We start from the raw sequence: 15,504 nt of genomic DNA, 5'->3' as shown, positions 1-15,504 counted from the left end.
CTTTTTATTTTTACAAGTACAACATGACTATTAAAGCCATCATAAAATTATAATCATAATAAGACTACAGTATAGTCGGCCTTCCATTTAGGTCGTCTCTCAGTCTTTCATTTTTCTTGACATTTTTACTTCTGTTTTGTCTTCCTTAATGGTATTTGGTCTATTTTCTACTTTTTCACAGTCTGAGAAAACTAGAGATGTAACTGTCATTTTAGACCAGAACATCAAAATAATTTGAGGGAATGTGGCTTTTATCCCCACACATTTTACCATAGTTGGGCTTTGATTATAAATTTAACTTTTAAAAATATGGTGTGGCCTTCAATGAGGTGCCAGTCGGCCTACTGGAGCTTTTAACCATCTGTTGTTGAGATTTCCTCAGGAAATGTTTTTCTTCTAAACTTGAATGCTTAATTATTGTAATGTCACAATGACCACAGGGTAAGTCAGTGATTTGTGCTTATCTATAGTTCGAGGCCTTACTTTCTGAATTTTAACTTTTGAAATGCTGAAAATCAGCAAATGAAATTGAATCTTAAACCCATGCAAATTGTTCACTTCAAATTTGTTTTTCACTCAGGTATCTGTGATATGCCTGTAGATATTAGTCAGTTAAAACTCAATGTTTTGACATTATATTTAGAATTAGAATATTTCATTTTTGTTGTTATCTCAATCAACATAAATAAATCCTGCTCACAGCTTTGGACTTTGACTGATTTTGGGGAGGAACCATTACATGTACAGTGATTTTGAAACTTGGGCCATGTAAAGGAGACTTTGGGAAGAACAGTAGGAAATTTTAGCTGTTTTGGAAATACAACTGTGATTTTTTTTCAGCATTTAACCTTTAATGTGCCTTAGTTCTTTTTTTAAAGGTACAGTCAACTTCATTTCAAATCTCATGTCTATAAAGCACATGAGATAATACTTTCACTGTATCTCAGTATACATGAAGGTAATAAATCAAATCAAGTCACTGAAGATGTGCTTTCATGATCCTGGCAGAATCCCAGATGAACTGTACTCGGCAAATGAAATCAACATTTACTGTTCTCTACAACTCTGTGGATTTAACCAACAAGCAAGAGGAAGAGAGAGTAGGGCTAGGTAATAAAATATAAATCCAGTTTTGTACTTCCTTCCTTCCTACCGGAAGCACTTTAACAAAAATACACCAGTAACTCAAACCTTACTCAAATTGACCATAACGCTGTTTGGAGTGGTATCAAGAGCAATATCAGCAACTGTCAGGATTCTTTCAACAGAAAACAGGTGCGTGCTTTTCAATATATTTTAGTTCAAGTTGTGTTAACTGAATAGTGCTAAAATTAGACAGTCGTTCAATATTTCAGTTCGGTTACTGGCTAAGCCCTACATAGTTTAAAGGCTTGACTGAGCCAGCATTAATAGAATGTTTGACTCTAATGCATTAAAATTATCTGAAAGAGAAATAGCCCTGGCACATTAAAAATAACAATGCCCTTTGAACAAACATTGCAGTGCAGAACTAAAGATCAGCCTGGATGTCCTAAGTCTTTTTCACATCAAATAAAAGAACACTAGAAAAGAAGATTGATTGCCGTGTCTTGTAAGTATCTACAAAGAAGTGTCTTGGTTAAATGTTTTTGTGTGGTGTAGGAAAATACTTTGAATGCAGAACTAGAGATTATTTTGTTTAAAACATAATAGCAGAGCTATTCTTCCAATAGCTGAATTGATTTTCATTTAAAAGGATTAGCTATAAGGGGACAAAGTAATGGAGTATTGTTCAAATATGGGCTCTGCACTTTCGTAAAGATATTACAGCCTTAAAGAGGCTGCAGAAAAAATTTATGGGAATGTGCCCAGCGATGAGGAACTTAAACTACACCAATAGATTGTTGAACCTGGGATTCCATAGAAAGGATAAGTTTTTGAGAGGGGATTTGGTGGAGGTGGATATGCAGAGAGATAGAAAGAAACTTCCCGTTGGCAGACGTCAAGAATTGAGAACACCGATTAAGGGGGTTAGGAAAGGAACCAACACTCATGAGGAAAAGCCTTTTTACACAGGGAATGGCTGGAATTTAAAATACATTGCCTGACATTGTGGTAGAGTTGGATCTCGTCCTAACTTTCTAGAAGGAATTGAGTAATCACCTAAAGAGAAAATATTTGCAGGTGACAGAAAAAGTTTATGGAGTGAAATTCAGTGAGTTTCTCCTTCCAAGAGCTAGGAGGAGCCAGATGGCCATGATTTTATGATGTTGTTAAAGTGAATCTATTGTGGTATTTGCTCATAGCCATTTTCCTACACTCTTAAGCTCAAATATTATTCTGCTGTAACTGCTGATAATGGTGCAGTGAGGGTGACAGTGCAGCTGACCTGGGAAATGATCACACCTTCATTCTACCTCCTGATTCATATTCAATATCAGAAGAAAGAATAATGACTGGCAGAATAGGCGTGTGAATTAAAGCCAGGTCAGGTACAGTAATAGAGGGGTTGAAAGTTAGATTAAGATTGAGAAAAGAAACAAACATAAAGTAAGAAAAAATAAAGCAAACATTTCAATTTGCTAAAAGCACAAAGAAGAATTTATGACATGGAGGAATCAGATGCAAGAGGGCTGAAAAAGGTGTTTGACAATACGTTAGCAATTACTTTATTGTTTAAAGGATATTTATGCTGTTAGGTTTCTGTGGTGAGTTTAGTGGGGAATTAATTATAAAATCCAGCAAATTCTTTAAATATCCTTACCACATACTTCTCAACCTCTGGACTTGCTAACCAACTTTCACATTAATAACTGTGTGCATTATGAACTTGGTGTTATTCTTCCAGCACTGAGCCAGCGTTATAGCAGAGGAGTGGGATACGCCCTAAGGAAATGTACACTTTAAGGGTTACAAAATGAATACAGATAGTAGTTACAGAAATAAATCAGAAAATTGTGTGCTAATTGCAAGGTTAGAAGTGCTTTAATTTTAATTATCAAAGAAATTTCAGAATCATTTGCATTTCCATGCACACCCTCCTTAAAACTACCTTCTGTTTGTTTATAAGATAACAAGGTGTAGAGCTGGATGAACACAGCAGGCCAAGCAGCATCAGAGGAGCAGGAAAGCTTTTAAGACATTTCGGGTCTAGACCCTTCTTCAGAAATGGGGGAGGGGAAGGGGGTTCTGAAATAAATAGGGAGAGAGGGGGAGGCGGATAGAAGATGGATAGAGGAGAAGATAGGTGGAGAGGAGACAGACAGGTCAAAGAGGCGTGAGTGTAGGTTGGGAGTTAGGGAGGAGATAGGTCAGTCCAGGGAGGACGGACAGGTCAAGGGGGTGGGATGAGGCTTGTAGGTAGGAGATAGGGGTGGGGCTTGAGGTGGGAGGAGGGCATAGGTGGGAGGAAGGACAGGTTAGGGAGGCGGGGACAAGCTGGGCTGGTTTTGGGATGTGGTAGGGGGAGGGGAGATTTTGAAGCTTGTGAAGTCCACATTGATACTATTGCGCTGCAGGGTTCCCAAGCAAAATATGAGGTGCTATTCCTGCAACCTACGGGTGGCATCGTTGTGGCACTGCAGGAGGCCCAGGATGGACATGTCGTCTGAGGAATGGGAGGGGGAGTTGAAATGGTTCGCAACTGGGAGGTGCAGTTGTTTAATGCGAACCGAGCGTAGGTGTTCCGCAAAGCGGTCCCCAAGCCTCCGCTTGGTTTCCCCGATGTAGAGGAGGCCACAACAGGAACAGCGGATGCAGTATACCACATTAGCAGATGTGCAGGTGAACATCTGTTTGACGTGGAAAGTCTTCTTGGGGCCTGGGATGGGGCTGAGAGGGGAGGTGTACAGGCAGGTGTAGCACTTCCTGCGGTTGCAGGGAAAAGTGCCGGGTGTGGTGGGGCTGGAGGGGAGTGTGGAGCGAACAAGGGAGTCCCAGAGAGAGTGGACCCTCTGGAACGCAGATAAGGGTGGGGAGGGACAAATGTCTTTGGTGGTGGGGTCAGATTGCAGATGGCGGAAGTGTCAGAGGATGATGCATTGGATCCGGAGGTTGGTGGGGTGGTAAGTGAGGACGAGGGGGATTCTGTTTTGGTTGTTATTGCGGGGAGGAGGTGTGAGGCATGATTTGCAGGAAATGCGGAGACACGGTCGAGGGCATTCTCGACCATTTTTTGTTTTAAGATGTTTCGGGCCTAGACCCTTCTTCAGAAATGGGGGAGAGGAAGGGGGTTCTGAAATAAATAGGGAGAGAGGGTTTCTGAATTAAATAGGGAGAGACTTGTGCCTTGCACCATTTTTGTCATTTATTTGTCTTCCACTCCATCACAGACTTCACTTTTGTTTTTTCCTCTATCAGGACTACACCAGGTTTGTCCTCAGAGTGGTCTGTGAACTGTGAATTTGAATAGATCATTTATAGATGACTTTTTGCTTACAAATCTTTCAATTTTAAAAATGACTAGCAGCACAGCTTCAAACAAGTTAAACAGTTAGTTAAGTAAAAAAGTGATAGTTATTTCCTAAAATGCAGAAACATAGATTTAAAAAGAGTTACATAAGAAGACAAATATAAGATCTGTCACTAGTATCATTTCAGGCTCAATTTGTTTGAAGTGAAGGGGTTGAAAACCTGAAGTCAGATTCAACAGCTTCTGTGGTGAAGTAGTTGGAGTTTTCTTGTTTTGCTTTTAAAGGGAGTCTCAGTTGATAGAGTAGCTTCAGGCTCCTTGAGTGAGGAAAATCCTGCTTTCATTGGTTTTTCTGGCACGATACTTGAAAACTACTTGGAGTTCTTTTCAGCAGTGTAGAGAGGTTTTCTGGGTGCATTCTCTATGTAGATCCTGCAGAAAGAGAGAAAACCCAACTCTCAAATACTGTTGAGTTGGAATTGGTGACTGCAGGCGTAATGACTCCTTCAGAAAGGTTTTGATCACAGTCCAGCAAAATGGATGCAAACATTAAACTTCATTAATCAGTGTTCTACCGAGCAAAGTCAATGATGCTGGAACTCCCTTACCTTGAACTACCTTGTGCTGTCTTTCCAATCTTTTGTACAATACAATGCTAGTCTCTGATTCTTCGTACCTCTTGAAGTTTCAATGGACATCTTGAAATTCCTTGAATTGTCCATGACCCTTTGTGATTGACACTTAGTCTATCTTATCTTGGCTGCTCTAAAACAACAAGAGAAATCATGTCATCTTTGGAACTCATTTTGTAAGCACCTTTGCTCATTTCAAAGACATTCTTTAGAAATATATAATTATACAGTCATGTTGCCTCTCTTCCCTGCTTTCCCTGCCTTTGTATTTGCCTTAAACCTATCATACCTTTAACTTTTTTCAATTCTAATGAAAGATCATTGTTAACTCCATTTCTTTCTCCCCAGATGGTGCCTGATCAGTATTTGCTATTTTTATTTTAATTAAAATCAGCCAACTGTCTTATCTACCAATGTCCTCATCAATTAAGCCATACTTTATTACAGCGTGTTTGCCACAGCTGGTTCTGCTATTTGCCGAAATCCAGTGAAGTCCTGTTTTCACAATACAGACTAGGGCCTGACTCATTTTAACAGGTGGCCATGAAGAGAAACTATTGTAATTTTCCTGCTAGACCAACACAGTGGGAAGAGGATCAGGGTCAAGTCACAAACTTAGTTCAAGCTTTACTTGAGCTTTGTTCCTTTTTTATTTGTTGAATCAGATGAATTGGATTACCTGTCCAGGCCCCACAAAGAAACATTTGATACCAGCATAACAAACAATCTCCTTCACTCCTATAAGATCCTCCTTAAACCATTTGTTACCAGATGTGGTTTCTTCTAACCCAGATTTCTCAATTTCCTGTTCACCTACTCAATGCTCCACCTCTCCAACAACTTTATCTCACCACCAGCTTCACTGTCTCTAGACTGTCAGGCAGCTCGGCCAACTTCAATTAGTTACGATTTCCCCTATTTAAGTGTTGAAATGACAAATGTAATTGTCTCTGGTCCCCATCCTAATTGTAACACAGTGTGGAGCTGGAGGAACACAGCAGGCCAGGCAGCATCAGAGGAGCAGGAAAGTTGGCATTTTGGGTCGGGACCCTTCTTCAGAAAATTTGCTTTCATTCTCCCAAGATGGTGCCTGATCTGCTTACCATTCTCAGATTTCCTTCAAAAAATATTTCTGAAGAAGGGTTCTGATCTGAAATGTCAGCTTTTCTGCTCTTCTGATGCTGCCTAGCCTGCTGTGTTCCTCCATCTCCACATTGTGTTATCTCAGACTCAAGCATCGGCAGTTCTTACTATCCCATCCTAATTGTGTTGCCTTTCTATCAATTACAAACAAACGTTTCCGTCTTTTGTTCGAATTGCTCCATGGTCTTGCCCTTTCCAACATCTTATATCTTCTTTAGTTCAAGAATCCTTTGACAAGAGTCATAGAAACAGACCCTTCGGCCCAACCAGTCCATGCTGAACATTGTACGAACTAAAGCAGTCCCACTTGCCTGCTCCTGGCCCATTTCCCTCCAAACCTTTCCTATTCATGTACTTATCCAAATGTCTTTTACATGTTGTAATGGTTATTGTACCCACATCCACCACTTCAGGAAGTTCATTCCACACGCGAACCACCTTCTGTGTATAAAATTTGCCGCCATGTCTTTTTTAAATCTGTCTCCTCTCACCTTTACAACTGTGCTGCTTGTCTTGAAATCCCCCATCCTAGGGAAAGGGCACCTACCATTAACCCTTTATATACCCCTCATGATTTTCTAAACCTTAATTAAAGGCACTTCTCAACCTTCTATGCTCCAGTGGAAAAAGTCCCAGCCTATTCAGCCTTTCCTTATAACTCAAACCTTCCATACCCAGCAACATCCTGGTAAATCTCTTTGGAGCCCTCTCTAGCTTAATAATGTTCTTCCTATAACAGTGCAACCAGAACTGGACACAGTACTCCAGAAGAGGCCTCACCAATGTCCTGTACAATCTCAACATGACTTACCAACTCCTATAATTAAAGGACTGAGCACTGAGGGCAAGCATGCTAAATGTCTTTTTGGCCACCATGTCTATATGTCTCGCAATCTTCAAAGAATTATGTATCTGAACCCCTAGGTCCCTCTGTTCTATAATACTACCCAAGACTCTACCATTAATTGTATAAGTCCTGCCCCTGTTTGTTCTGCCAAAATGTATTTTTGTATTTTTACGTCTTTCTTATCCAACTTGCTTCAACCAAACACATCTTCAACTATTGAGGCACAAGGATCCAGAATTCCATTCCTAAATATCTGTGCCACATCAATGCTCTCTCATCCTTTAAAACCATCCTTCAATTTGCCTGCCTTTGAGTACAACTTCCTAGTGAGCCCAAGATTAATGATTCTTTATCATTTAGTTCCTCCTACTCACAGACACAGCCTTAATTGCATACTCCAGTTAAATTAGGTGTGATATTCAAAAGTTAGTGCAAGATCCTTGTTTTTTGTTTTACTTTGGATTGCTTTGTAAGATGTTGGAGCAGCATATAATTACTAGATTCAAATGTATTTCTTAATTTGCATACTTGTGGCTACACATCCATCTGGGTCAGTTGGTAAAATTACTTTGAATCATTATTAGGTGAATACACCCAGACTTTAATGGGATTCTATTAACTCAATCTCCATAGTAAAGGTTAACTTAGCATCCAAAGCATGTGAATTACGCAGTAGGTAAATGTGCAAATATTGTGCGCTGCGATGGACAGACCAAGAAAATTTCAGGTTTCATTCCTAATCCATTCCAAATTGGCCAATCTCATGTAACAGTATGAGGAGTTAAACCTGCCTCTGTTTTTCCCCAGTAAGGAGGGAATGCATTCTTGACATAGTTACTATCAGTGAGTAGCCACCCAAGATTTCATCAGCATTTCAAACAAAATATCAAGATTGCCAAGAAATTTCCAACAGCAATAAAGTAAACACATGATACTATTAAACTAAGTGAACATACTTAAATTTTTAAAAATTAGAATTGCTATGTTGAGTTAATCTGATCATAATCATTTTGCTACATGTTAATAATTACTCCAATGTAATATATACAAGGTGAAATATCATATTACTTCAGGAAATCAGAATCTATGTTCAAACTGAAAGTTAGATTCTTAATTAAGGCACATCAAGTTTGCATAACTGGTTTGACTTAAAGTATGCATACCATAACTGGAGTAACCAGCTTAGCAAACTGACAAGAACAAAGTTATTATAGTGTGTTATCAGGCTCATGTGGCACACACAAAATAATAAAGTTAGATCTGCTGATTATTTCTCAAAAAGCTGAATTACAGGAACTAGAAGCCTTTCCGACTCTATTGCCAAAATGATAAGTGTGAGAGGTACTTATTAGAACAGTCAAATAGTCAATTGTAATAGCTGACAGCGGGGACCATAGGTAAGAGTTAAAACTTTCTTTTCTACAAAAAGAGGAAACACATGTTTTAACAATTTGTGAATTATAAAAGTTTGATTGTGCACCCACAAAGCCCCTTCCAATTTCTCACTAAGTTAAAGTTAATTTATTAATACAATTTTTCTGTTGTTGTTCAATTGTTGTCCATGTAAAGTTAATTCATAGAAAATGGAAAGCAAGTTGTTCTTTTTTCTATCATATATTTTACAATATCTACACTTATAGAAGTTTTTTTTAGTATGAAAAATACAGATTGCTTTAATTAAGACTTGGCACACTGTTAGATATTTACACATGAGAATGTGCAAACACCAACTTTTTCCAGTCTGTTTTGTGGATATCAAGTGAATAAGGTGTGCAGTGTTATATATTTCACATGTTTCAATGGTGAGTGTCTCAGTGAGATAGATACAGTGCAGCATCAAAGGCACAGGGATACTCAGACAGCAACTTTCTAAATGCAACATTTAACTGTGAATGAATGGTCACTAGATGTTGTTCTCTAATTATTTTTTCATCAGATGCGGGCGCCACTGTCTAGGCCAGCATTTATTATCTCTCCCTAATTGTCCTTGAGTAGGGGGTGATAAACCACCTTCCTGAATAGTTCACTCCTTCTGCTGTTGGAATATTCAGTTCTGTTTAGAAAGGGAGTTTCAGGATTTGACATAATGATGAAAGCTGTATTGTTCCAAGTGAAGATGATATGTGATTGGGGGGAACTTTCAAGTGGTAGTGTTCCAAGCTTCTGCTGCCCTTGTCCTTGTAGAGATCACAGGCTTGGGAGGTGTTGTTGACTAAACACTGGTGAGTTGCTGTTCTGTAGAAATAGTATATTGCTGCTTTTGGGCACTGCTGGTAGAATGAGTGTATGTTTAGGTTGATCGTAGGGTATCAATTTGTTCTTTAATAATTGTGAACATTGATCATGTACTTGATTTTTTCATTCAGAGATTACAGTTATGCATTTACAACAAGCATTACTAGTGTCATGACAATGGATCACAACCCTGATTTACTATGAACATATTTAAATCTTAGTTCCAAAATGTGTCTTTTGAAAGAGGACGACTGTGGACAAAAGAGAAACTGTGGATGTAAATTTAATGCTATCTGGCAGGGTCCTGTCAGGAACTCATGGAATGTCACACCTGTAGAATGTCAAGGACACCTCAAGCACAGAGAGAGAAACTAATAAGGAAGGGATAATGAGATTGCTTACTGTCTTTCCCCTCTTAATGGAAAGCCACCTTTTATACATATTGTGATGTTTAGCCCTTCCAGGAATATACAAAAAGAAGAGTTAAAAACTGACAGGCCTGGGTGTGTTAATGGACAAAAGTGTTGGTGAACTCAGGTAGACATCGTAAGAACTGCCAATGCTGGAGTCTGACATAACACAGTAAGGAGCAGGAGGAACACAGCAGGCCAGGCAGCATCAGAGGAGCAGGAAAGCTGACGTTTCAGGTTGGGACCCTTCTTCAGAAAAATTTTTCTGAAGAAGCGTCCCGACCTGAAACATCAGCTTTCCTGCTCCTGTGATGCTGCCTGGCCTGCTGTGTTCCTCCAGCTCCACATTATGTTATATCAGTGAACTCAGGTATTTAGGTCTACTAGGTTGGGTTCAAGTGTAGTGTGCCGTGTAAGTCACAGTTGACGAAACCCAAACCACCCCCCCACCACATTGCAGGTAAAAGGGTTCCCACATTCTGTGTGCTAGAAGCCAACTAGTCTCCAAGTCAATCAGAAAGTATCAGGACAAGGAAGATCCCCTCACCTTGTGGATTGACAGCCCACCATAATTGAAACAAGATAGGTCAAAGAGATATTAAAATAACCTGCATAAGTTAAAAAATCCCAAGATCAGATGTTCAACTAATGCCGCTCCACTATCTACTCTTTGTGAATGGTCCAAGGAGACTGAATTATATATTTTTTAACTTTTATCTTTTTGTGAACTCATATTCTATTCCTAATCTGTGTATATGTGTGTTGCATATTTTTTATGTTTAGTAACTTATGATCTCAGTCTTTTGTTAACTCAAGAAAGCCTTGTTAAATTTTCTCCTTTCAAAACATATATTTTTCCTGGAAAAAGTCATGTTACAAAGGATGGGTCCTTCTTAAATTAACCTCATTCTAAATGGGAAGGTGTGTGAATAAAAAGGAGTCAGTTCATCCCCAATTACCTAGGAGCTTGGGATATCTGTCTAGAACTGTGATGGATTGTGGAACCTTGTCCAGGGTCTGGTCACAACTCTAGTTAGCAATGAAGCAAACCCAAGGCCATTTTTTTCTCTCCCTTGGATAATGATGATGTTGGTTACAGTTGTGACCTGTTGATGCCCAGGCAGGAGTCAACTAATGTGTCAAGGGCTGGATTTGATTTTTCCTTAACATTTTTAAAAGCAATTGTGAGGTTCTCTTTTAAAAAGTAGGTCAGGACATAACGAGTGCTATTTTACACAGTTGATACTGCGATGAAAACAATTTCTGCTTTAAGCATTGTTTTTATTGTGCACGCAATCTTTAAGCGATGGCATGAATTGTTCATGTGCACTCCCACAAAATATGCAAACATTAACAGTTGTCAGATAAGCAAAATTGCATTCCACAGCTCAATAACTCTGCAAGCAATTAATTTTCCATTATCAGTCAGGCACCAGCTGTGGCTCAAGGCTGTGACTCTTACCTTTGAGTCAAGGACTTGAGTTCATAAACTGGACTAGCACTTTAGTACTGAGAGAGTGTTGAAGAGCCAAATTTAAGTGGAATGCCATCTCTTGAACAAATGATCACAAAAAAACTGATACCGCACCTTTTGAAGAAGAGCAGGAGAGTTCTGACTAGTAGTTATCGCACAGCCATTATCAATATAACACATGATCTGTTCATGATCACATTGTTTATACACTTTTACTGCAGCCAAATTGACAGCCACATTTCCTACTGTCCAGTAACAACTAAATTTCAGAAAGTAATCCAGCCAGTGTGATTTGGTAAACCGTGAGGTCATGAACAGTGTTATACAAATGTAACTTCTTTCTTTCTTAAATCTCAGCATGTCACAATATTAAATTTACTTGGAACTTGCTTAGATGCTATGTCACTCACTGTTGAATTATGTATCTGGCTGCTGATCAAAGAACAGCATTTACGGAAGAATTAATTAAAATTACCAATTGGTGAAAGCTGTATTGCAAGGGGTCACTAATCTACAGTAAGAGAGAACAACACATTTGCAAATAGATCACTGGCAGGCAAAAAAATGGGAGAAGAGGCACTGGAGTGTGTGACGACTAATAAATTAACAAAATATGTGTGTTGTATACATGGAAACTAGTTTAAATAAAGTCAAAGAGCAGTGTGATCTGAGGTTGAATAAAAGAGTTTAAAGCAGTTTTGTGCGAAATGAATGGAAATCTAGAGATTAATGCAAAGTTTTCAGCAATACAATGATAGAGAACAACAAGACAAGATCTGGTATTAGGACATTTTCTGAGATACAGGAATAGTGTCAAGTGCTGGTAAGAGAGGAAAGTTAGAAAGGATGCACGGACAGAGTCAGACACTCAAAGATGGAAAGTCTGACAAAGATGGACTCAATAATTGAGACACTTAGAGGGAGCACTGTAGGGATTGGATAAGTGTCAGTAATAACACATTTACCGAAAGAATAAGAATGTGCAGGAGTGTAAATGAAGATAACACTGTATGAATTTTTCAAGATCAAAGAAAATATATTTTACACTGAAGTATCATTCAGACGTTACTTAAATAATGCTACCAATTGAACTTTGCAAATAATAATCTGTATTAAATCTACTGTATGAAGTGATTACTTTTGAATACCCAATGTTCTTGTCCTGATTATTAATGACTATGTTTGAAACTCTCATAACTTATGCAATTTCCCTAAGCCAAAGAGAAAACTTCTAAGGAAAAAATATAAAGTTAACTATTTTGTATACTGAATGATTCGAACAGTTCAACATCGAATTCAAAACATTTATATTCTCAACACATTTTGAACTAAACAGTGTATTTTTCCAAAATGCAGCAATGATCTCTTGGCATTTATAGAAAATGTTTATGAAGGGACTTAGTACACTAGGACTAAAGTGTCAGGAAATGATTTAGCTCACATATCAAGACGTTAACCCTAGCTAGCCCATCAAAAAGTAACCAGATGAAGATGAAGTACTATTCTGGGTGAAAGAAAAGTTAAAGAACTAGTTGATTTTTGATAGTTCAACAGAAAGGAACAGTGGATTAAAACCAATAGGCTTGCATCGCCTACTGATACTAGACAATTAATGTGTCAGACCAGTTTTTTAAATTTATAAATACTTGACAGAATGAATCCAATCAGAATGCTTGCTGGATAAATGTTCAGCCCTTTTATTATCATAATACAATGTTATGCCTATAAAATTTGCAAAATTAATTAAGGACTAATCACCCTACTCCCTTTCTTAAACGATAGGAAGAACTTTGACAGAAGGATCGGTGAGCAGGATGGTGGACCACCTAATGAACACAGAGATCAATACACAACGGATAGTTGCAGTCGAAAATTGCTTTGGAGCAACAGGTCAGCCTCTGGTCATGCATGGGCGAGTACTTGTAGGTGAAGGATTATTGACAAAAGTCTGTCGCAAGAAGCCAAAACCCCGGATGTTTTTCCTATTTAATGACATCCTGGTATATGGAAGTATTATCATCCACAAGAAAAAGTACACCAGTCAACAGATAATACCATTGGAGGATGTCAATGTTGAAGATCTTGCAGATAATGACAGTCTGAAAAATCAATGGATGATAAAAACCTCACGAAAATCATTCATAGTGTGTGCTGCAACCCGGTCTGAAAAAGAAGACTGGATAAAGCATATTAACAATTGTGTTAAAAAACTGCTGGAAAAGACAGGAAAGGCACCACCTACTGAACATGCAGCCCCTTGGATACCAGACAAGATGACAGAAATCTGCATGCGGTGCACTCAAAAGAAGTTCAACACTTTAATTCGCAGGCATCACTGTCGGAACTGTGGCTTTGTGGTGTGTTATTCTTGTTCAAAGCACAAGTTTCTTATGCCTAAGCTGTCATCAAAGCCTTTAAGGGTATGCACATTATGTTACAATAAATTGATGGAAGAGAAGGGTAAAATCTCAACATTAGACCGAAAAGCAGATGAGATCACTGATCTGAATGATGATGAAGATGATGACAAATCCAGTGATGAGGAGAAGCAAGACCTGGGACAGGATCCATTATTTTCAACAGATCTCTCTTGGTCCTCTTTCCACACTTAGTCATATACACAAGTGAACTAACTCAACAATTACATCATGAAGTGAAACAGGTCTCTTTCAAGCAATTTTCAGAGAAATGAGACACTAATTTTACTTCACACTAACAAATATAAAATGCTTATTTTGCTTTGCAATGCAGTGTACATTTTTCTTTACTGTTGTTTTCCATACAAACTGGATTTGACAGATTTGCCATTGCATAAGGGTACTTATGCAATTTATATTTCATGGGCAGAGTTTGATGCTCACTCCCAAGGCGTGTTTTGAGGCAGGAGTCATTTAATTGAATGGAAAGTTCCCACATGGAGATGTCTCTGACTTCCCACCTCTGCCCCGATTATTTCCAGAGAAGATGAGTGGGAAAGCTGTCTATAAGCTTTCCTACCCAAATGCCAATTGAAGTCCTTATGTGGCCAATTAATACCCAGTTAATTGCCTTATCCTGCTGCCACATATTCAAATAACCAAGGGCAATCAAATTTCTATACAAGAAGCCCAAATGACAAAACCTACTGTATTTTCCTGGAAACTCCCATAGGGTGCTTTGATGAAGGGACCTGGCAATGGATAGGGAGGCAGCATCGTGCTACTGAAAGCCATCCCACTGTTTTTTCTTCTGAGCCCATTCATACGTGATCCATTGATCCCGTTTCTGCAATTCTCGTTTCACTTCTATCTTGTGTCCCATGCTAATTTTGGCCTCAAATATGTGCATGACAGGCAACCCCAAGTTTGTCCCCAGTAACTTTAATGATAATGAAGAATTGCTGATCTCAGTTGGTTGGAAACCCCCAGGTTGGGTGGAACTTCCACCTCTGGGGTAGGTTTTGCCAGATTGATTTCTGCCTTATATCTACATAACACATATATCGTAGGTATATACGCTATTGTGATTAATCCTGAATGTCACATTTCATGAAGATTTCTGGTTCAGTTCCTGATGAATTAATTAGCTAATCTCAGCTTTGGGGATGGTCAAAGTTTGATCATTTGTCTCTGCACCTCTGATAAGGGAAAAGAAAATCAACAGAGATTTCCACTCTTAATCAAGTGAGGTTGAAATTAGACTTGAGTTTGAGGGTAGCCAAGATCAGGTATTCTCTGTGCTCACTTGTGAATATTTGCTCCTCAGCTCCCGGGCCACCAAATGTGCTTCAGGTTTAACTATCGACCTCTGACAAGAAAGAAAAGAAGGTGGACAAATGAATAAAAATTGAACAAATTCACATCAAAACACCATGCTCCACAACAGTCCCAAAATAAATAGACTTAGAACTTTTCAATATATTGCTGCTGGAAAGCTTGGTACAAATCTCATGTCATGTAGCATTTGCAATTTGTAACACAGTCAAGTAACTCTGTTATGCTTATGAGATTTCTGAAGAAGTGCAATTGTATCAGAGATAGTAGGAACTGCAGATGCTGGAGAATCCGAGACAACAAGGTGCAGGGCTGGATGAACACAGCAGGCCAATCAGCATCATAGGAGCAGAGAGGCTGACGTTTCGGGCCTAGACCCTTCATCAGAAAAGGGGGAGGGGAAGAGGGTTTTGAAATAAATAGGGAGAGAGTGGGAGGCGGATAGAAGAGGGATAGAGGAGAGGATAGGTGGAGAGGAAACAAACAGGTCGAAGAGGCGGGGATGGAGCCAGGAAAGGTGAGTGTAGGTAGGGAGTTAGGAAGGGGATAGGTCAGTCCAGGGAGGACGGACAGTTCAAGGGGGCGGGATGAGGTTGGTCGGTAGGAGATGGAGGTGCGGCT

General features: G+C 39.1%; 1 protein-coding gene across 1 annotated transcript; it reads left to right on the top strand.

Moving 5' to 3' along the window:
* The first annotated feature begins 1,057 nt into the window (after nucleotides 1–1,057).
* On the top strand, nucleotides 1,058–13,743 carry plekhf1 (pleckstrin homology domain containing, family F (with FYVE domain) member 1). The gene is made up of 2 exons (XM_020511410.2): nucleotides 1,058–1,275; nucleotides 12,914–13,743. Exon 2 carries the CDS (start codon nucleotides 12,946–12,948, stop codon nucleotides 13,741–13,743), a length of 798 nt encoding a protein of 265 aa, XP_020366999.1. The 5' UTR covers nucleotides 1,058–1,275; nucleotides 12,914–12,945.
* The last annotated feature ends 1,761 nt before the right edge of the window (nucleotides 13,744–15,504 follow it).

Source organism: Rhincodon typus, chromosome 15, assembly GCF_021869965.1.
Source record: "Rhincodon typus isolate 14 chromosome 15, sRhiTyp1.1, whole genome shotgun sequence".
Classification (NCBI taxonomy): Eukaryota; Metazoa; Chordata; class Chondrichthyes; order Orectolobiformes; family Rhincodontidae; genus Rhincodon; species Rhincodon typus.
The sequence above is the reverse complement of the archived record's forward strand: the minus strand, read 5'-3'. Positions and strand labels throughout refer to the sequence as shown.

Bases quoted from the DNA above. Each gene is read 5' to 3' on its own strand.
- plekhf1 (XM_020511410.2), top strand. From the start codon at position 12,946: ATGGTGGACCACCTAATGAACACAGAGATCAATACACAACGGATAGTT.